The 22513-nt window shown below is 39.5% G+C and overlaps 1 protein-coding gene and 1 long non-coding RNA gene across 11 annotated transcripts in view; one reads left to right on the top strand and one right to left on the bottom strand.

Moving 5' to 3' along the window:
* RSBN1L (round spermatid basic protein 1 like) overlaps positions 1 to 7836 on the bottom strand; it is a 65446-nt gene extending 57610 nt beyond the window's left edge. For both annotated transcript variants that reach the window (XM_082473487.1, XM_082473488.1), the window contains exon 1: positions 7251 to 7836. In XM_082473487.1, coding sequence (XP_082329613.1) covers positions 7251 to 7815 — 565 coding nt within the window. In that variant the 5' untranslated portion in view covers positions 7816 to 7836. The remainder of the gene's footprint in view (positions 1 to 7250) is intronic.
* Positions 7837 to 7953: 117 nt separating this feature from the next.
* The window catches only part of LOC309666288, an 81571-nt gene continuing 67011 nt past the window's right edge, over positions 7954 to 22513 (top strand). For 2 of the 9 annotated variants that reach the window (XR_014266996.1, XR_014266997.1), the window contains exon 1: positions 7954 to 8471. This is a non-coding gene — a long non-coding RNA (uncharacterized lncRNA). The remainder of the gene's footprint in view (positions 8472 to 22513) is intronic. The other 7 variants (XR_014266991.1, XR_014266995.1, XR_014266992.1 and 4 more) reach the window with 5 other exon arrangements.

Below are 22513 nucleotides of genomic sequence, written 5' to 3'. Positions count from 1 at the left end.
ATAAAATAACATGTAAGTCCTCCTTTCTTGCTATATATTTGAAAACCATGATGCCCTATCATATAATCCCTCTTAAAATCTTCCCTTTCATGCCCAGGAGTACCAATCATTTCACCACTAAAATCACTTCATTTCACTACTACAGTAGTCTCCAATACCCCTGACTCTACAATTTTCTCAGCCAATCTCTCCTATACAATGCTACTAAAGTAATATTCCTAAAATACCAGTTTGAATATATTATCACCCTACTAAAAAACTGTGCCTTGCTGTTGCCCACAGAATGAAGTCTGAACTCCTTATCCAGACAAATAGAAAGCAGATTATGGCAGACTTTCAACTGCCATGCAGTCCTATCTCACAACTTTGTACAAAATCATCAATCCCAGCCAAATGGCTCTTCTCACAGACCACTGAACACGCCAGACACACTCCTGTCTCTACAATCCTGCTCACACCATCCCTCCTGCCTAACAAGCCTGTCTCCATCATCTCCATTTACATAAGTTCTAATTTTCCATCAAAGCCCAGTTCATTTACTTGGCAAACTATCTCACAATGCAAGGTACAATTCTGGATGAAGGAGATTTAAAAATATTAACATGGTTTGCACAGTAGTTTAGAGAGAGAGCTCTGAGGTCAAACTATCTAAAGATCTGAAACCTAGATTTACTACTTATTTCATATCCTTCAGCAAGTCACTTAAATTATTCTGAGCTTCCATAAAGCACTTTCAAAGGTCTACTATCTAACTAAACTTTAAAGAAGTTGTGAAAATTAAATAAAAATCTATATAAAGTGCTGAGTATATAATTCTATAAATGTTAACCCTTGTTCTTATTTTTGTTGTTTCTGTCCTCAAGAAGCTTATATTCTAGCTCAAATTGCCCCTAAGTACTCACTGCATCAGCTTGTGGCCCATCTCAAAAAAGCTTGACAGAATTTACTAATTCTGACATTTTCATTATCCTCAAAGGAGAAAACCAAAATTATACTGTTCTGGTTTCTATTGTATTAATTAAATTTTTTTCATGATAAAAAGTTAAATATTTTCAAAAAAAAAAAAGTTAAATATTTTAAATCTACAATTCAAAAAAAAGTACAAATTTTAATGTACCTTCAGAAATAAAAATGTTTAAAGTGATAAAAAAATTAGTTTAGTTGGTAAGAGTGTACATTTATTATTAATTCTCCTTAATCACACACACAAAGATTTTATATAAGCCACAATTATTTCATCAGAATTCTTTTTACTCTTAACACTCTAACTGAAAAAGTATCATTATTTTTTCAATATCTTATTTTAAGTAGTTTATCCATAATTTGAAACTTTAATTCATTTGAGGATGGTGAAAAATTAATGACATTTACTATAATAACTGTAAACCTCTGACATATAAACTTCTTTCAACAAGTTAGTATTGTTCATACAAATACCAAAAATTCTCAGAAACCAGGATACCAATGGGAAAACTACACAGGTTATACCTACCCATGAATTCAGTGAAACTAAATGTGTCCAATGTGTTATACAGGAAAGAATGGTTAGGAACTAATATCCCTACAAATGTCTACCATATACCAGGCTCATGTAATTCTAACAACCGTGCTGTGGATACCTATAATAACAGATGAGTATGAGCTCAAAAAGATTAAGTGATTTCACCAGTGTCCCACAAATAGGAACAAATCAAAATAAGGCTAAAATTTAAGATCTCTTCTTGAAAAACATACCACAACAATAGGGAGAAAAAGAACTAGAAACATAAATTCCACCTTTAATGTAACTAGGAGATACTGTAACTGTAACCTGAAATACAATTTATAAAGACAGAACGTTGATGGTGGAACGGTAAATGACCTGGCATAAATGGAAGAAGGTAAAGGTAAATCCCTGTAGAAAGAAATAATGACAAACAACCCTGTTTACTCTGCAGCACCCCAGAAGGGTTTAGAAATGGGAGGTGCTGGGAGAGGCAAGATGACAGAACCACACTGCTTCACCCCCTGCCCCCACTCCCACCCCCTCACTCCTAAGGGAATGAGAGGTGTTCAGCAAAACTGAATCAGAGCGTGGCTCCAGCCTCAGTGGCGACACACACAGAAAAAGGGAGAAGCAAGTGCTGGTATGAAAACAAGGAGACTAAGTGAAAATTTAGAAACTGGTGAGACTTGTAGTAGCTTTCTTCCTCCACCCAGCACTAGAACTCTGCCATCAATACTCATTACTTCTGCCAATCCTCTCCTCGCTCCATTATTCCACTTATGCAGACGGACAGAAAAATGAAGGACCATTATCTGAAGAAACTGAAAGCCTTCTTACCCACCACCCAGAGGAAAAAAAAAAAAGATAAAAACAAGGGAGTTCATTAGTCACTAAGCTATGCTCATGCATGCCCAGTGAGCTTTCAATCAGTTTTGCAACATTCTCTTGAATATGAAGGAACTGCTGAGGATCACACAGATCTGAAGAAAGCCTTCAACAACAAAAAAAAGAGACCAAAACAAACAGAAAAAAAGTTAGAGGAACCAAAAACAATGCAAGGCACGGAAGAAAATGTCAAAGAAACTGTAATTAATATCCTTGAAGAGATAACAGAAGATGCTGCTGTCCCATGAAAAAGAAACAAGATGCTATAATACAGAAATAGAGAAGAGCTCATAAAACATTTTTTTAAAAAAGATACCTGAAATTTTAAAATTCAGTGAAAGGATTGAAATCTCCCAGATAGGACAAAAGACAGTTTTTTGGAGATCAAATTTTTCAGCATCAACATTGGAAGCCAAGCAATAAAGGAACACCTCCAAACTTTTAAGGAAAAATGATTTCCAATACAGAAATCTCTCAACAGCCCAACAGTCAAGCGTGAGGGTAAAAACGAAACCCCCCAAAATATCTCATGCACTCTTTCACGGTAATAGTAAAGAAACCAAAAAGAAGGAATAAACTAAAAGGAAGGCATGGGATCCAGGAAAAAAGGGACTCAACAAAAGTGAAAAAAATTCCCAGAATGTCCCAAGATAACAGCTTTGCAGCAGGCCTAAACAGAAAACAATCCAGAATAAAGCAGGAAGGACAGCTACAGAAGGGATGACTACAGGAATAAGTGGAAGTGGTAAGTTTATGTGACAGATTTGACCATGTGGAAAATTGTACTGAGAAGCATTTTACCGAGCTGCTGGAGGATATAGAAAGACAAAACTAAGCAAATGAAAAAACAAGGCATGAAAAGCAAAAGGTTACACGAGAAAACGAAATCATAGTAAACTACTATCTCAGCAGTGACAAATATTTGGTTGGAATGATGAAAACTCTCAACATGAATTTAACCTGAAATTGCAGAATAACAGTATTAGAAAGATGGAGGAAAAGCCTAGCTTGAAAAATCTTTGAACATCTATCCCTTTAAAATCATTGATAATTACATACCTCAAATTATTCAATTCTAAGGAAAGCCTCTATTTTCATTAAATTCTGTAACTACACTTTCAAGGCAAAAATTTAGTGAAATGCACTGGTTTTGTCTTGGGATACTTCACAGGGTCATTTTAAGGAAATAAGGTAATAAATGCAAAGCAAAAATGCTAACAAAAATTATAAGATCTATACAAGTTTTATTGGTTACTGGAATCAGTTAAGGCAGCTTATTATCTAGTAATATGTTTGTTCTATTGTTTGCTATAATTCTTTTTTTTTTAATATTTATGTATTTATTTCTATTTATTTTGGCTATGCCTGGTCTCAGCTGCGGCACACGGGGGTCTTTGTTGCAGCATGTGGGATCTTTAGTTGATCTTTACTGCAGCATGCAGGATCTTCTAGTTGCAGCATGTGGACTTCTTAGTCGCAGCATGCATGCAGGACCTAGTTCCCCGATCAGGGATCGAACCTGGGCCCCCTGCACTGGGAACACGGAGTCTTACCCACTGGACCGCCACACAAGTCCCTGTTTGTTGTAATTCTAAATGTTGGACACCTTCAGCACATGTCCACCTTTACCTTCCACATTTACCAGTTAATAATTTATTCAGTCTTACAGGAAAATGGGCTGCGAACTCTTTAGTAGTTTACCTCTTTATACACCAAAACTTTTATTTCATAGTTTTAAAAATCTAGGACTTCCCCGGTGGCGCACTCGTTGGGAGTCCGCCTGCCAATGCAGGGGACACGGGTTCGAGCCCTGGTCCGGGAGGATCCCACATGCCGTGGAGCAACTGGGCCCGGGCACCACAGCTGCTGAGCCTGTGCTCTAGAGCCCATGAGCCACAAGGGCTTAAGCCCGGGCACCTGGAGCCTGTGCTCTGCAACAAGAGAGGCCACCATAATGAGAAGTCTGCACACAGCGGCGAGGAGTAGCCCCTGCTGGCGCAACTGGAGAGAGCCCGTGCGCAACAATGAAGACCCAATGCAGACAAAAATAAATAAATAAATTTTAAAAATAAAATAAAAAATAAATTAAAAAATAAAACTAATTTTTAAAAAAATCTAAAATGTTTTGCACTTTTTCTTTTTATAAGAAATAAATTTAACTTTTACTTGATGACTCAGGCTGTCATACAAGTCGGCTACAGTACTATGACTAGATGGCCTCAGAGGTTTTAGGTCTGTAAGGCATCAGCCCTTATGTTAAATGGACCTAGACTGGTATGCTTTTATAACCTTCCTGTTCATCACTCTTAACTTTCAGATCTACTGTCAACGATCCTTCCTCTCTATCTGGATTGACCCATCTTTTATTTACTATGGGGTTAAAAAAAAAAATCATCATGCTTCTGACTCAAATAACATTTACTAAATGCCCTGCCTTTCATACACACACTTTCATTTAATCCAAATAACTTGTTAGAATGGTAGTCAAAGTAAAAATTTAGCAGTTCTGACTAAAGACTTTAAAAAAAACTATTACAAATAAATACAGGAGTTTAACTGCTTAATGGAGTTTGGGGGCTGCATCTTTTGGATGGTTTTGGGGGTTTTGTTTGCTTTTTGAGAGAAGGATTTATTTTCCTTGCTTTGGTGTCTTTATAACCAATTTCCAGTTCCGATCAAGATTGGTCAATCAATGATCTATGGAATAATTGTGGGAGTCACTGAACTATCCTATGTGCTATCCTATCAGCTATTCAACTTAGAGCAATACCAAAAAGAGGTACATATTTAAAACTACAGACACGTGGTCATCCATTCACTAAGACTTTCACAAAAAACGCAGAAAAATTAGAAGTGTATTGCAAATTAGGACTTTTATATTTGCAATTATATCTATATTAAATGCATGTATATAATTTTGTTATTTTAATACTTCTGTTGCTTAAAAATTTTCTTAGTTGAATAAAACAGAACCTCAATTCAGTTAAATCTGAACTTCAGAAGGATGAGTACTTCCCAAATTAAGAGGTAAAGATTTTCACCATTAAATGTATCACCAAGACACTGAAAAGCAATCCTTCTCATTGATTTTGTTATTCCTCTATAAAATAGCAGCATTTCCATAAAAAAAAGAAAAAAGAAAGAAAAGAAGATCTTACCATAGTGTTACTATCTAGTCACTACTCAAAAAACCTACATAAATCATGGAATAAAAGCTATCATTGCTTATATTCAGGCTTAATAATGTAAGCTGTAGCCTTCAAAAGGAGGATTCTAAATGTAGTTTAAAAGACTAGAAAACTTTCTCTTTAACAGCCATTTCACTTTAAAAGCAATTTATGTGCTGCAGAGAATTGTTAAAGAATGCTTACTTATTTATTTTCAGCCATTCCAATACATCAACAATGTTATACCCATATTCACGTTCTCATTCAAAGAACTTTGAAGAGCAAATACACTGTTTACACATCACAAATAAGACTGATATTGAGCTGCAAATGCTGACTTCCAGGCACTTTCAAATTTTAAATGTAATTATTAAAACAAAATTGCTTTAAAATACTAATCACCTAAAATCCCAGACTAAAAGTAGTATAAATTCCATCCTCAAAACCACTTTCCTAGAAACAACACTTTCCAAAGCTGAGAGATCCTTTACCTTGTGCCAGAGTACCTGATGCCTATGCTTAGATGTCAAAGCTTTGCTACAGGCAAAATATCAAAAAAGTAACACTGCTGCTACATACTCGTGCACAACATTTTTAAAAATTGCGAAAATATGCCATTCTAGTTCAAACATACAGATTAGTTTTCATGATCTAAGCTACCATTAGATCAGCAACGCTAAAACTGCTTGACATTTCATTTTTCCTAAAACAAGCAAAAATACTTTCACAATACTGTGTATCAACGTACATTTATAATAAAGATCACTACGTGCTTTAAGCTTTTGATCACATAAAGATCTAATTTTCAACCAGTCTCCACGTTGTACCACTGTCAAAACTGTGTATCAAACATCTAAATAGGTAGGACCACCTATTTTATAGAAATACTTCCTGAAAATTATATGACTAGCCTACTTTTTAAAAGAAAACCGCGCAGTCGTGTCTGAAAAGAACGCTTAAGAATTTGCCTTTCTCTGATGCTAAAACATTTTGCAGCAAGTACTTGGTCTGGCCAAAAAAACGTCAATGCTCCTGATTTTATCATTTGCTGCAGGAAAAAAAGAATATGGCTGAAAATTCTTTCTGAAGGGTGGTATTTCAAACAGGACCACTCACAACACTTAAGAATACGGAGTGGAGAGGAGGGTGGAGGGAGGGTACCTTATGAAACAGCACACTCCGGGCCCTGCACACTACCTCATTTCCCTAATAGGGATGAAAAGCTCAGGCCTCTGGTAGCTTCCAGCTGACGCCAATGCTCTCCACACCCCTTTTTTTGACAGGATTTTCTGGCGTTGGAGCCTGTGTCACAAATACAAATTCCGTGATCACGTCTAAACGGTCTAATAATCAAGCATCTTCTACAGGACCAAACCCTTCGCGATCCCATTCCCTCCCATCTCCCTCCGTAGCGAAACACACCTAGGCGGGTCCTCTACATCGAATTCTACAAATCCTGCCGCGCATTATCGAGGCAGAAACCATACAGAAAATAGATTTCAGCCATCCCCCTCGGTGCTACCGAAATTACAGGCTCCATTTCCTGTCCCCATGGGGACCGCAAAATCTCCGGCGGAGAACCGGACGCCTCCCGCCCCCTCCGGGCTGGCGCACGCGGCCCCCGCGCTCCCCCTGTCTGGGCCCCGCGGGCGCGAGCGGGTGGCGGGGACCCGGGGCGCCCTCCCCTCCCCCCACCCGGCGCCGGCACCCACCTCTCGGCAGCGGCTTCATCTCCCCGTTCTCCTCGCGGGCTGCCCCGCCGGCCTCGCCCGCCCCGCTGAGGCCGTGCCTCCTCCTTTCCTTCTCTCGCTTCTCCTTGGGTCTGCGCGGCTTGGCGTTGGCGGAGGAGGCGGCGGCCGGCAGCAGGAGATGGTGAGGCTGAGCGTGCAGCAGCGTAGGAGGGACCAGCAGTTTGCGCGGCACCGGCTGGGACGAGGAAGCAGAGGCTGAGGAGGGGACGGCCGTGCCAGCGGAGAAAGAGAAATTGCTCCGAGCAGAGGACGGGGAGGGGGCAGCAGACAGAGCGGCGAAGCTCCAAGACCCTGGGCTGCCATAGCTCTGAGGCGAAGGTGCCGCGGAAGACTGCAGCTGCCTGCTGTTGCCGCCGCTGCCTCCTTCTCCGTTCAGTCTCCGCGGCGTCTTCTTCTCCTCAGTCCGGATCTTCTTGGCGGAAAGAGGACCCGGCGGGTCCCGGGAGGGGGGCTGTAGCTTGGAAAACGGTTCTTTCTCCGAGACGGCGGCGGGGGCGCAGTGCACTAGGCTCGGCGGTTCCGCCATTTTGCGCTCCTGTTGTATTTACTCTCCTCCGCTCCCAGGCGCGGGGCAGGGGCGGGCTCTCCTCAGGGGGCGGGGAAGGGGCGGAGCGGCCGGGCCCTCCATTGGGCGAGCCACGCTGAGGGATATCTTAAGAACCAATCAAAAGCGCAAGTCTGGAGCCGAAGTTGTGGGGGGAATCGCCAAGCGTACCAGTTTTGGAGGTCACAGGTCCGCGGGGCGCAGCTAATGGCGGAGCAAGCTGTGAGGGGAGGGTCGTCCAATTGTCGTCAGCGTGAACGCGGGCGCCCAGTGAGTGTCTGAGAGAACCCCAACTCCAGACCCCAAAGTCTGCCCCGGCCCCGCGCTCGTCTCTCCCTCGTCGACTTTGTCTTATACCACTTTCCCTTCCTTTTTCCCTGGGGAGTCCTTTTGGTCCCTCCCCTGCCTTTTCCCGCTCAGAAAGCCGAATTTCGCAGATTCTCAGCTCCGAGGAGAAAATTTTGCCGGAAATTAAATCCTTCCTTCTGTTAGGCAGTAGTCGACTGATGGGAGGAGCTAAAAGTCGCTTGGTGTCCTGACAAGATGTGTTACTCTTTTGCTAAGATCGTCATCTCTAATGCTTTGAGGGAGATAACTTCTGCACACCTAGAACTTTCGGATTACTACCGAGCTTGAAGGTAAGACTCTCCTGGAGAATTTTTTTTTTTTTTTAAGCTCTTGTGATTAGACCGTTAAAGATTTTAATTTTATTATCATTATTATAACAGATTCGCTAAGAAAAATTAATTAGCGATATTTATAGATGTTTGAAAAGCAAGTTTTTTTTTTTTAGGTGTGTATTTTAGCGTTTAGTTACCAGTCTGAGTGTTCGATGTTTTGTAAACGCGTGCTTTGGTTTGTAGCTTAGAAGATAAGGAATTTGAGGAGATGGGTTACAGTAATTGCAACCAAGTGAAGAGTACGATTATAATTTTACTCTAAGGTCTTACATGAGACCAAGAAGTCAAAGGAATAGATGTAAAAATAAAAGTAGTCAAATGAGGAGATGACCAGTCAGAGGATATTTTGAGTCCCAAAAGGTGCCCTAAGTTGCCTATAACTTTGTGGAAAACAATTAAAAGTAACTTTCCAGAATTACCAGTTCTCGTCACCTCATGAAGTTGGAATTCTTTATTTTGTTTTCACTTTTGAGGGGTAAAGGGGACTGGTTTTAAGAATATTTTGGAGTCAAAATTTAATATTGGTTTATAGACCTTTTTTGAGGTGCGTCAGATTTTCAAAGTAATGAAAACTATTCACTGTACTTTAATGCATAGCAATGAAAGCAAGTGTAAGCTGTGTAGTTGGAATTGACTGACAGTAGATGTCTTACTGAAAAGTGTGGACAGAGATTATGCGGCTGGAAATCATCTGCTACTGACTAGCTTTGTGACCTCAGTCAGGGTGCTCTTTATCTGTCTGAATTTCTGTTTTATTTATTAAATGAGTATATTTGATTACATGATTACTAAGATCCCTTCTGCGCTCTAAACTTCAGCTGTATTTAAGAAGCTTTTCAAAATCACATTGAAATCATTACAATTAAAATAACTTAATTGTTGGCCCTCCAGATGTAAGAGAGTGTCTCTTATAGACATAATATAGTGCCTGTAAATTTGCACCATTTATACCCTTATCTTCCCTGCAGAAGTCTGGAAGATCTGACTTCTTAAGGGCCCAGCTAAAGTGGACTCTCACCTGAATTCGTTACTAATTGCACTATATTCTTCTATACGCTCTTATCAAGGCAGACCCTAAATTTATAGAGCCTGAGCAAGAGTGTGGTTATGGAGGTTCACAGACCATGTGTCTAAATATTTAAGTTATAAATCAAGATAACAAACTATTATTAAAAATATATTCTACTCTCCTACCTTGGCAAATCTACTTAAATGATGATCTGGAAGGCCAGGTTTAAATTTAGAATTCTCAGACTTCTAGAGTCCTCAGACTGACCCTGTTCTCTTCCCATTCCCAACGTCGTCACCCACCTCACCCAGCATGTCCAAGCTATGTCCACATCTTGAACCCCCTGCAAATAGTGATATGTAATCAGCTGCTCCATCTGCCCTCAGATCTAGCCACTCTGAAAGAGGAGTGCAGGCTCAAGGGGCAGACATGGCCCCTTGACCTCATGGACTCAATGTCCTTTGCAGCAGGAGGAGGGTACTCACTCAGGTCTAAGGGCAGTACTGTTACAAAACATGCTCAGTTATCTGTCTTTTCTCCCATGTAATCAGCCATTCCCTTACAACTAGGTCATTCCTAACAACATTGAACTGGGAGAGAATTCCCACTACTGTCACCAGTTCCTACTGGCTTAATCTCTACTAGCACTAACACCATCCACTTTTCTCCATGTCCATTGTTGGTACCCTATTCCAAGTACCACCCCTCTCACCTGGATGACTACAGTAGCCTTTTTTCTGGTCTTCTTATACTCCAGTTTTCTCCAGTCTGCCTGCCATTCTACCCAGAATGCACTTTTCAAAAGATAAATCTGATCTTGTCACTTTCCTTGCTTCGGACCCATCAATGACTTCCATTTCTCTTAGGATGAAGAACAAAATCCTTAACTTTAGACCAACAAAACCCATCATGATCTAGCCCCTTCCTCTTCTATCTCAAAGTAAAAGGTCTTCAATTTCCAGAATGCACCATACTGTCTTTCAATTTAGGAATATTATATATGTTGTTTCCTCTACCCGACTGCTTTTCTCTTTACCTGATGCTTATGTGATGATTTGGATAATGGGCATAAGGGAGGCAGATGTCATTAATACCTCCTACATTTCTAACCTGCATGACTTGATGGACAGTGGGACCATTCACTGAGCTAGGAAACCCTGGAAGAATGACAAGTTTGGGATGCTCTTTGATCTTGGACCTGATGAACATGAGGTACCTATAAGACGTCACATCCTTTGGATCTCAGCTCAAGCTAAGCCTCACTTCCTTGGAGAAGCCTTCTCTCCCTGTCAAGACTAGATTCCTAACTTGCTGGTTCCTTTTCTTCTCGTCCCCGTTTCTTTTCGCTTGTTGTTGTTGTTGTTTACTCATTATCTCTCCCACCTCTTTTCATTCCTCCTCTAACAGCTAACAGCTCTGTTGAAAACATACTACCCTGTACCCTGGTTCTCCATCTTCTTGTCTGACACCTGGCTGCCCTCTGAGGACACAGACTGCACTTTTTTTTTTCTCTCTCTCATATGCTCTTTTATTTTTTTAATTAATTTTTACTGGGGAGTTGGGGATTCTTAGGGATATGTCATTGCTCTTTATCTGACTCTAAATACCTCTATGTGGTATTACGCATCGCATTGTCTTCTGATTTATCAGAAATGCTGTCAATTCCCAAGTCTTTCTGTCCTGCCTTGACCTTCCGCCTGATTCCTGACTCTTATCCAGATGCCAAATGTATGTTGCTGCTCTTGTAGCCACTTACACCTCAGATTTTATACCATCCATTCTCATCCTCCCATGTATCATTCTCCTGCATTTTTTATCCACCTTATCATTCAAGCTACAAGCCTGGGAGTCTTCTTTGACTTCTTTTTTTCTCTCACCCTCTGTGTTAGTCAGTCACTGTCTCTAACCAGTTTCTCTTCTCCATTCCCTCTGCTGCCTCTTGCCTTCAGGCCTCCAGCCAGCTTGGATTTTGTCAATGATCCCTTCCTAACTGTAAGTCTTCCATCTTCTAAACTATCCTCCATGCTGCTTCCAAAATTATATTTCTAAAATATTAACCTGATTATGCCTCAGTCTCTTCACTAATTCCCTTTGGCATATGGGATAAAAGTCACACTTTCCAGTGTAAATACAAGCCATTCTTGATATAACCCCAGCACGCCTTTCTCTCTCACTCTCCTACAGCTTTCCTCTGTTTCATCTATTCTGAACTATGTGTAGTTGCCAAAAGAGTGGCACTCTTTGTCGCTCTGTGCATTCTGCCTGTCATACCCCTCCAGGATTGGGTTCAAGCATCTCCCTAGTACTGTGCTTCCTGACCTGCCAAATCAGAGTTGATCGTTCCTTTGTGCCATCATCATTCTGCCTAGGAGCATTTAACTCATTGATCTCTGCTTCTAGCCTGAGAGCCTCCTTAAGAGCAGGGATGATGCATTATTTATATTTGTATGCATAGTATCTGGGACATGGTTAGAAAACAAATGTTGAAAAGAAGTATATAAAGAGCAGTTTGTGATCTTTATGATAAGATGAGGATCAGAGGTTACAATCAAATGGTCTTGATAGGTTAAAAAAATAATAAGGCAGGTTGACTATAATATAATAGGAAGTGGTAAGGACTGTGGAAACTGGGAATTATATGCCTTATCTACAAGGTACATTGCTGATTGTTCCTATATGGAAATGAAGCAGGCCTACTTGCTGAATGTCTAGATTTTTTTAATGTGAGGTTTCCTAAGAAACTACGCAAGCCAGACAAAACATACCTGTGGGTCACATAACCCAGTCTGACTTCTGATCTAGAAAAAAGTGACTTAACTTTGGATAATGTAGCCTTTGAGAGTTTTGTGTGTTTGTTAACTCAGGGCCCTACCTTTGTCAGTTGCTAGAATAGATACTAAGCAAATATATGTGAACGTGTAGCCATGATAAATGTGTGTTAGCAGTGTTTAGAGCTGTCCTCCTAGAATCTGGTTTTCTCTGTGTATAATGTCCTCCAATATTCCTGAGCCTAACTGCATTTTTGCTCTGCAGTATACTATCCTCTGGCCTTGTCCAGGTTCCTGACCCCCTGTGCTTTTTTTATTTATTTTTTTAGATTAATTAATTAATTAATTTATTTATTTATGGCTGTGTTGGGTCTTCATTGCTGCGCGCGGTCTTTCTCTAGTTGCGGTGAGTGGGGGCTACTCTTCCTTGCGGTGCGCAGGCTTCTCATTGCAGTGGCTTCTCTCGTTGCAGAGCACGGGCTCTAGGCGCGCAGACTTCAGTAGTTGCGGCACGCAGGCTCAGGAGTTGTGGATTGCAGGCCCTAGAGCGTGGGCTCAGTAGTTGTGGCGCATGGGCTGTTATTCCGCGGCATGTGGATCTTCCCGGACCAGGGCTCGAACCCGTGTCCCCTGCACTGGCAGGCGGATTCTTAACCACTGCGCCACCAGGGAAGTCCCCCCCTGTGCTTTATGAAACCCTGTATTAACCTTAAAGACATCCCTTCTACCCTTCTGGCGTGGAAATCTCAAAGTCCTACCTCTATCACACTTACCTGCACATCTTTATGTGTCTTTCTTTTGTGAATCAACATTGACCAGTTATAAAGGGTGGTTCTATGCTTTAGGAAAGCCTGATCTTTTCAACTTTCATGTTGTCAGTTCTAATTTAGTCCACACTTAGTACAGGAGCCAGCAAACTTGTTCTGTAAAGAGCCAGATAGTAAATATTTTAGGCTTTGCAGACCACATGTCTCTCTAGCAACTACTGCTTGTAGCACAAAAGCAGCCATAGACAGTATATTAATGAGTGGGCATGGCTGTGTTCCAGTAAAACTATAAAAATAGGCAGGATAGATTTGGACTGCAATATATAGTTTGCTGACTCTTGCTCTAGGATTTTGATTTCTACCTTTATACCATGTGAAAAGATAGTTGAACATCTCTTCCACACTCCCCTTTGCTCCTGCTGCATCAGTCACATGGCTTTCTCTCTGTTCCCTGATCATGCCCAGTCCTGCCTAAGACCCTTGGCCCAGGCTAGTTCCCTGCCTGGAACGCTTCTTCCCTCCCACCTCTAACTCTTCTTTCAGATGTCATTACAGGCCTTCCTCTTTTCATTATTCTCTGTCACAGCATTCTCTTTCTTTCAGAGCACCTATCACAGTTTATAATTATTTTACAATTATTTCCTTACTTTTTATCTTTTGTCTCCCTTAGTAAATAGTAAGCTCCATGGGGACAGGGACCACATCTTTCTTATTCACTCTTTCACCACTGTATCTCTGGAATCTAGCAAATGCCTTGTATAAATTAGACACCCACCAAATGGTTATTGAATGGATAAATCAATTAATGACTCAGCCTGAATTTTGATTAACTAATTTAGTTGTTTTTCACCAGAAACTAATAGAATAGTTCTATAGTGATGCAATAGTATATCCACAAAACAATCAATGGACTTCCCTGGCAGTCCAGTGGTTAAGACTCTGTGCTTCCACTGCAGGGGGTGAGGTTTCAATCCCTGGTCAGGGAACTAAGATCCCACATGCCACGTGGTGCAGCCAAAAAAAAAAAAAAAAAAGTCAAAATTTTAGCTTTCTGATGAATCTAGTTATACCTACATGTGCATTTCGGCCATAGTGACTGTTTCTTAGTTTATTAGTTTCACTCTTTCTTAATGTATTGATATTAGTACAGTGATGCATTGAAAATTCATACAACTCAGAATACATTTCTATAACTCTTTTCCAAAAGTGCAGAATAGCTCTAGCTGCAGATCTGAATAGTGAAACAATGCCAGGTTTATAGCATGAGATTTTATGGGTGTCTCCCTCATACAGGGATGGTCAGAGCTGTAAGAAAAACACTGACATAATCTTGTCCTGTAGGAAGAAAGGTCTATTTAGATAACAGAGTAGTAACAGGAGTAAGAGGGTCAATTTTGATTTTTCCATAGCTGTCTTCAGAATCTTGTAGTTAAGCAACTCTGAATAAACTTCAAAAAGAACTCTATCAAACTGGAACAAAACATAATATCTAGGACCAGTTTCTTTGTATTCATCTGAAAACTTTCTGTTTTACAGTTGAAGTAAAAAAACCTATTGACCAGCATTGCATCCATCCACACCTAACCTGTTAAAAGAACTATTGGAATTAACTATAGAAAAGGAAACTTATTAACGTGCATAACATTATATTTTTGCCCTTTCTGCTGACAAATAAGACCCCTCTCAAGTTTGAATCCATGTATACATATATGACAAAAGAACCCACTGAACCATAGATTCACCATTAATTTCTCTGGCATCCACCAACATTGGGCTCTGTGATGATTATGTAAATCTTTTCCCTCACCCTGGTTATAATCATTCTTAAATTTAAGAGGTAAAAAACAACCTATTTGAGGTCCCAGAGTTGAGATATACTCTGTGTTGTAAGTAGAGGTGTTGCATACAGAAATAATTAAAGTAACTCCGGTTAAAAAAATAAAAGGCAATTAATTATTATGAGATCAAGTTACAAGAAAAAGTTAAGTACCCAAATAGCATTTGTTTAGCCATATAGTATCCAAAATAAAAATTTTTAATAAATAAAGGATGGATGTGGGGACACCAGGAGAAAATTATCATTCAAATTTAAGTGCCACTATTCACGTGAATATCTCAGAAACATTTCAGACTCATCATATCAGCTCCTTCTCACAATATTTTATAGGCTCCTCCTCTGGAGACTCTCAAGTTTCAATTTAAGGGCATTTTTTCCCTCACATTATTCCTTTTCTTGGCCAATCTCAAAAATGCCCATAATGTCAGTAAATTGTTTTTATAGTGACAGCTCCCCAGCGTATATCTGTAAACCTGGCTGGTCCTCTGTGTTTGTGACCTATCCACTCAGCATCTTCCACAGATATATCAGAAGCACCTCAAACTCAATATGTCTGTGGCAGAGATGTCTACTATCTGTTTTCGCCCTTCTTCCTACTACCTGAATTTTATTTCATTCAGGTGCAATGTGCCTAGGTAAAAAAATACAAACAAACAAAAATGTAGACTGCCCAACCTCCCTCATTCCTAGGGATGGCAGTGATGTCATGGAAGTCTGGGTGAGGCCTTCAGGACAGCTCCTTTCAGGGTGGGAGGGGGCACTTAACCCCTTTGCCCTTCCCCCTTTCTCTCCTGCCTGGAACTTGGGTAAGGGGGAAAAGAAAGAGCCTTAACTATCAAGGTGTGAAACTTTCAGCCCATATTTTTTTAATTCAACAATGCAGGTGAGTTGAACTCTCACCTCTTAACCACTGATACTTTACAACAAATATGACTTAACTGCTTGCTCAATCACAGTCTTTCCAGTTCGCGTATGTACTCAAGTTTGGGGGAAGTTGCAAATTGTAGGTGAGGGAGTGGCTGCTGCTTAAAGGCTTCGCTGGAGAGTCAGCAGCCACCGCAGAGCAGGAAGAAGGCAGAAAGAATAAAAGGGACCAAACAGAGTAAATAGAAACCATCTGTAACATCTCTTGGCAGGTTAATTTTGCTGCCAGAATTCTTGTATGGAAGGACATCAGATCTTTTTGATACTTATTTATTTGGTTGTGCTGGGTCTTAGTTGTGGCAGGCGGGCTCCTTAGTTGCGGCTTGAGGGCTCCTTAGTTGCAGCATGCATGTGGCATCTAGTTCCCTGACCAGGGATCGAACCCGGGCCCCCTGCATTGGGAGCATGGAGTCTTACCCACTGTGCCACCAGGGAAATCCTTTGATACTTATTTTTAAGAAAGGGATAGGAAGCCTGTAAAATGTATGACAGGAGACTTACTCAGTGTTGTAAATCTCTAAAAAGACAAGCATAAGTTTTATGGTACTAGTCAGTTTTCTGGAAAGAGGGAACTATTTTAGCTAAGAATTGGTGGGTAGAGGGTAAAGTATATATTATGACTTTGAAACCTAAGTGTGGCAAAGAGGTGTAAAGAAAGATGATAAATTCATAGCATTTCTAGGTTGAAAACCCAGCCCTGTACCCAATTTGTGAATTTCCTTTGCCGCTTATACTTTACTTTGTTCTTGAACAGGAAAACTTCACCTCCAGAATAACTGTTCTCGGCTTCATTGTTTCAGCCCCACTTTCAGACCATCACTGTGGGTAGGGGGATAATGTTTACTGAGTGCCTTGTGTAAGCCTCATGTTTGTAGACATTTTACCTCATCCTATGCTTTGAAAAGCCTTACAAGGAATTTTTCACAAATGAACTGGAATTCCATGTTCATCCGGACACTAAACTAATTTTCTAATGTAGCCTATCTTGCAAGAGGAAGCAGAAGTCTAAAGTGTCAAAATTTTAAATCTAAACATTGATCATGCCTTTTTAGAAATTTCAGTTAATTAAATTATGTTTCAAAAATACACATTCAGAAAAGATGCAGTGTTTCTTAGGGTGCTGGTAGACGCAAGTGCTTTTATCTCATACTAGGCCAAGAGTATTTTTAGGGGAAGCAGTGAGAGTGGGAGAGGGTGAGGACAGGCAGACCTATATAAGCAGTGGCTTGAACTTCTCAAGACACTTTATAATGCAGTTGCCCAAAGTCTGGGTAACCTGAATATCCTGAAGCCGGTCTAACAGATTCCCAGAAGGGATGACCCACAGAAGAACAATTTTGTGCAAATGCTGCACTTGTCAGTAGAGCCAGGAAATTACAAAACTATGACTGTCACAAAGTTATCATTTCAATTTTTTGGTTTCACAGATTCTAATTTGAAAAGCTTGTCTGAATAATTAATGAACAGTGCCATGAAGTAACATGTATCTTGCCTCAGGTGCAAGTGCTGGCTTTTCTTGATTCCCGTTGGATGAACGACTACTTCTGTGTACCATTAGATTGAAAAATAGATGTATAACTAAAACAGCTAAACTAAAAAACCATCAAAGAAATACCCACTTTTTAAGTTAACTTTTAAATCCAAGCCAAGCTCTGATTAAGTCTATTTACATTGTAATTTCTATTTTTCGGATTTTAATCCTAGTCTTTGCTCCGTTTTATCCCTATGTTTGATTTCAATGAGTAGAAAACACGAAATTCTAGAATAAAGTCACTGGGAGTTTTACATCTGTTAGTGATAGAGGACAGAAAAAGGAGGTACAAATCAGGTACCTGGAAACCTTGACTACCATGGCATGAAACCTGGGGTCAAGGGTTGCCACATCCAACCTTGCCAGCACAGATGGGCAATTCCAAGTGCCAAGCAAAGAGGGTAAGCTTTCTATGTGTAGAATTCTTATAACCTTGGGTGGAGTTTGCCCTGAAGTCTTAATCTTGCCATCTGAGTTTACAAATACTACCAGTGTACCTTGACCATCACCTTGGTGTAGGTCAAAAGTGTGAGTGGTATAGGGACTTCCCTGGTGGTCCAGTGGTTAAGACTCCGCACTTCCACTGCAGGGGGCATGGGTTCCATCCTTGGTCAGGGAACTAAGATCCCACATGCTGCGTGGCACGACCAAAAAAAAAAAAAGTGTGAGTGGAATGGACATTTAGAGATTTCAGCTTCTTCATAGTGAACTGTAAGTACATGGGCATAAGTATTAGAGGCACACAGGTCCTCTTAAATATTGTTTGATGATGATACCAAGTTAAGTGCTTCAGTGTATCATAGGAAAGCAAGCCTAAAATAATGCAGCACCAATATAAATTACAGGTATGCAGTCATAATGTGGTATGCTTGTAAATGAATAACTCCATTTGGAGATCAAATACCACTTTTGATGCCCCAGGTAGAGGTATTAAACAGGAAAACATAAATGCATAGTGGCAAATGACAGTGGCAGGATCTTTTGCAGATGTGAAGGACGTTGTTATTTTTATTTCTGTGGTCAGGCTAATGTCTATGACCACTCTGACTAACTGAAAGCATAAATCATATTTACATGAACTTATATTGCCTCTCCCCCCCAGTATTCTTTCATGTTTGTAATATGTTTAGTAATTTTTAAAAAATTTTTTTGCTAATCAATGATCTTATTGTTTTCTACAGTTTCTTTTTTCCTTGATATACTACCTCTTATGCTAGAGATGCTTCTCTTATTACCTCTTTATGGATGCCTTTCTTCAGTTTATCTTCAATTAATATGCAGTCTGTTTTTCCTTATTTTCCATATACATTAAGTATTTAGTTAGTAAATATTTATAGGATGTGAGGGTGATCTGGCTGCAACATCTGTCACCCCATTAATCAACAGGCTTGATCTGGCCAATCTGGCTGGCTAGGCAGGTATCCCCTTCCTCCCTCACTACTCCATGTGTGTCCCTCCCAAAGCTGTGCGCTCGGTCGAAGAGGACAACCGTCCTCAATAGAGGTGGGCCATTCTTAGGTCAAGGGTATAGGAGTAGCTGTGCTCCCCTGCTAGAACCTCCAAACAAGCTCTCAAGTAAATACTTACAAAGCATCCACATGCTACCAGACAGTAGACCAAGTGCTAGGAATATAGCAGTAGACAAGGCAGACGTGGTCTCTGTCCTCGTGGAACAGACTTTACTCTGTAGTCACAATTTCTGTTTCCAAATAAGCTTTTCATTAGTGCTTTGTTATTCAAGACTGTCATTTCATTTCTTACTGATTTATTTGTATAACAAATGGAATTGAGTATCTGTGGTGTACCCAGCACTGTGTGATAATATAATTGAGAAGATCGATGTCAACAGGTGAATTATAGCACTATGGTTAAAATAATGCAGTGGTGGCATGAACTATGTACAGTGAAAATGCAAAAGGCAGGTCAACAACAGTAGCAGGAGAAATGAGGAAGAAAATCCCAGAGAAGATGATATTTGAGCTGACTTTTTAAAAATTAGGAGGCAAAAAGATGGAAAAAGATTTTTGAGGCTGAGGAAAGAGCATTTAGAAAAAGATATGTAATAACGACATGTTTAATGTGGTTTTCTCTGTGAGAAGTTCATTGTAGTTCAAGTATAAGGGGCATGAAATGCCGTAAAAGGAGAGGAGTCTCTAAAATAGACAAGAACCAGATTGTGAAAGGTGTTGCTCATGACTGCCTTGGCATGCTGAAGACTCGGTGCATGCATTTTGTTAATTTAAGGGCTTAATGAGGAAGAGTGGAAAATGTTCACGTAACTGTGTTTCACTTCCTGCTAATTTCTCGCAGGGTTCACCAAGTATTGCGTCCTAACTCTAGCTGAATACTTCTGCAGGCCATGCTTTTTAACTCTCCGTGTAATACTTAAATGTTATCTCAGTTATCGCAGCTTTTCTACAAACTGAATAAAATTAGGAAAAATTTGACATTCTAAAATTAGATTTACATTAGCTCTCTAAAATATTGTTGGAATTTAAAATATCATATTCATTTTATACAACTAATCTCTTTATTTAACCCTCCTGTTTATATTCCTTATGATTACCTGTATTTTTTGTTCAAAAGCATAAAATATTTTGAAAGTGAAACAGTAAAATTGTAAAATATATTTATATTGATTACAAAATGATACTTACATAGCTTCTTCCTGCTTTTTCTCTGTTTTTAAAAAACGAGTGTCTCTTTTGAAGAGATTTTACCACAAACACAGAGATACAAAAGCAAGGTAAAGTAATTTAAAATACTATTGAACTACATAAAGCCAATGAAGCTTAAACCAATGGTTTATTTTATAGGAAGGATCAAGTCAATATTTACCCATTCTTGAAAAGGAAAATCTGAAAGTGGAAGGTATATGTGTAAGCCTTTCCTTAATTTCAAGAAGCATATATTACGGACTTTATGTCAAACTCCATTTTAGTCACTGGAAATATAAAAATGAATAAGACCGTCCGTGCTCTTGATGGACTTGTTGTTTAGTGAAATATTAAGTTGAACCACATGAAATTACATCGGTTTTTAGATCAAAAATAGTCACATTATCAGTTCAGCCTAAATATATATGTAAACAGAAATTTGCAATAATAGAGATATGAACAAGGTGCTGCGTGCCCTGCAAAAGTGCTTTGTGCTGCCTAGAGCAGTCTGTGAAGGCTTTCCAGAGATGACATTTGAGCTGAGTTTCAGAAAATGGTGGAGAGTTCACTATGTGTTCACGGGAAGCAAAGAGAATGAGCACATTCCAGTAATAGGAAACAGCAAGTGCAGAGTTGCTGAACCGAGAAATAGCCTGGCACATGTGGAAAACTGCAGATACTTCAGATTGGTTGGAATGCCAGGTATGTGGTGGGTGACAGAAGAGGCAGGCGAAGTAAGCAGAGGGCAGACGTTAGAAGGTAGGATATACCAAGCCAAAGAGCTTGATTTTATCCTTGAAATTGGTGAGATGTGTATAATCCAGAGTGTGTGCAAGGCAACCTGTTATGGTTCATAAAGAAAATATTACTACTTCTAGTATATTTACCTTTGTATTGTTTTTTTTAAAATTTCTAATTGTGTAGGGGTTACAGTGTATATAATTTTTTACAGTACTGGATGTAAATAATTTATAAATAAATAAATATACATGTATTATGGTGTGTTATGGGCTGAATTGTGTCCCCCCACAGAATTTATGTTGAAATCCTAACTTCTGGTATTTCAAAGTATGACCTTAATTGGAAATAGGGTCATTACAGATGTAACTGGTTAAGATGAGGTCATTTTGGAGTAGAGTGGGCCCTAAGCCAATATGACTGGTGTTCTTGAAGATAAAGGCAGATTTTGGGGTAATGCTTCTACAAGCCAGGGAACTCCAAGATTGCCAGCATACCATTAAGAGCTAGGGGAGAGGCATAGGAACAGATCCTTCCCTCACAGCCCTCAGAAGGAACCATCCATGTTGGCATCTTGATCTTGGACTCCTAGTCTCCAAAACTGTAAGACAATTTTCTGTTGTTTAAGCCACCCAGTTTGTAGTACCTGGTTACAGCAGCCCTAGAAAACGAGCACATGCTACGGGATCGGAAAGTTTAGAGACCCTGATTAGATGATGGGGAGCAATAGAAGAGTTGGTTTATGTTTAAGAGTCCAAATTATTTATGTCCTGTAATTATTCAGGCTCAGAATTCAGTAATTTACTTAACTTGAATTGATTTCTTGACTTCCCAGTTCTTACTCTCCTTCTTTAAAACATTATAGTTTGCAAATAACTTGTTTGCATTTGTGTTTGGTATAGTTTATGGTAAAGGAAGAAGGAATTAGGAAATACCTTTAGTTCAAAACAGACGGTGATAATAATATGCAACAGTTTTAGGGAAAAAGAATTATATTTAAGAAAAAAAAGTATCATTTAATCCCATTAGGTAGAAATGGAACTAAGAAACAGGATCCTACCAACAGAAGTCATAGCTGTAGAGAGTTTAATCAGTGCAAGGAGAATTGTAGGTAAAACATGCGTTATTCTAGCTATATAATCTTCAAGTATTAAGCACAACCAGTCCTTTTTTTATAAGTCATATGTTAGTCACTTGCCTGAGGTTCCAAAACAGAGTGACTGAGAGAGTTTTCAAGGCCAGGAATAATATCCTAAATTCAGATGTACTTATTTGAAGCCCGTTTTTAGGTCAGCAAAATCCAGAAGTCAGCAATACATTAATTAATTAATTAAAATACAAAGTATATTTTGTGTATTATATTTTGGGCATTTTAGATCTCTGTGGGCCATGGAATATTTGATAAGTTTTGGCCTTACTTATGCAAATCAACTAAAGCATTTTGAGATACTACCTTTTAAAAAATCCACATGTATTGTAATAGTTCTGCCATCCTTTAGACTAGTAGTTTTCGGACTTTCTAAAAGAATCCACTCTTCAAATGAATTCTTATGTGGAAGCCCAATATGTAATAACTACATTCGGCAGTTTACTCCATCACAGAAGACCATATTTAGACCCTTGATGTTTTAAATCTTTGTTTCTTATATCTAGCCTGGAAGTTCTGTATTTTGTGAATATATATTCTGTATTCACTGTTTAATATGTTAGCAGAATGAAAAGAAATTTACGTGATAGGAATAGCAAATATGCTACTGACCTGTGATCGT

This window comes from Balaenoptera physalus, assembly GCF_965194825.1.
Source record: "Balaenoptera physalus genome assembly, chromosome: 8".
NCBI lineage: Eukaryota > Metazoa > Chordata > Mammalia > Artiodactyla > Balaenopteridae > Balaenoptera > Balaenoptera physalus.
This window is presented reverse-complemented; position numbering and strand designations above follow the sequence as displayed.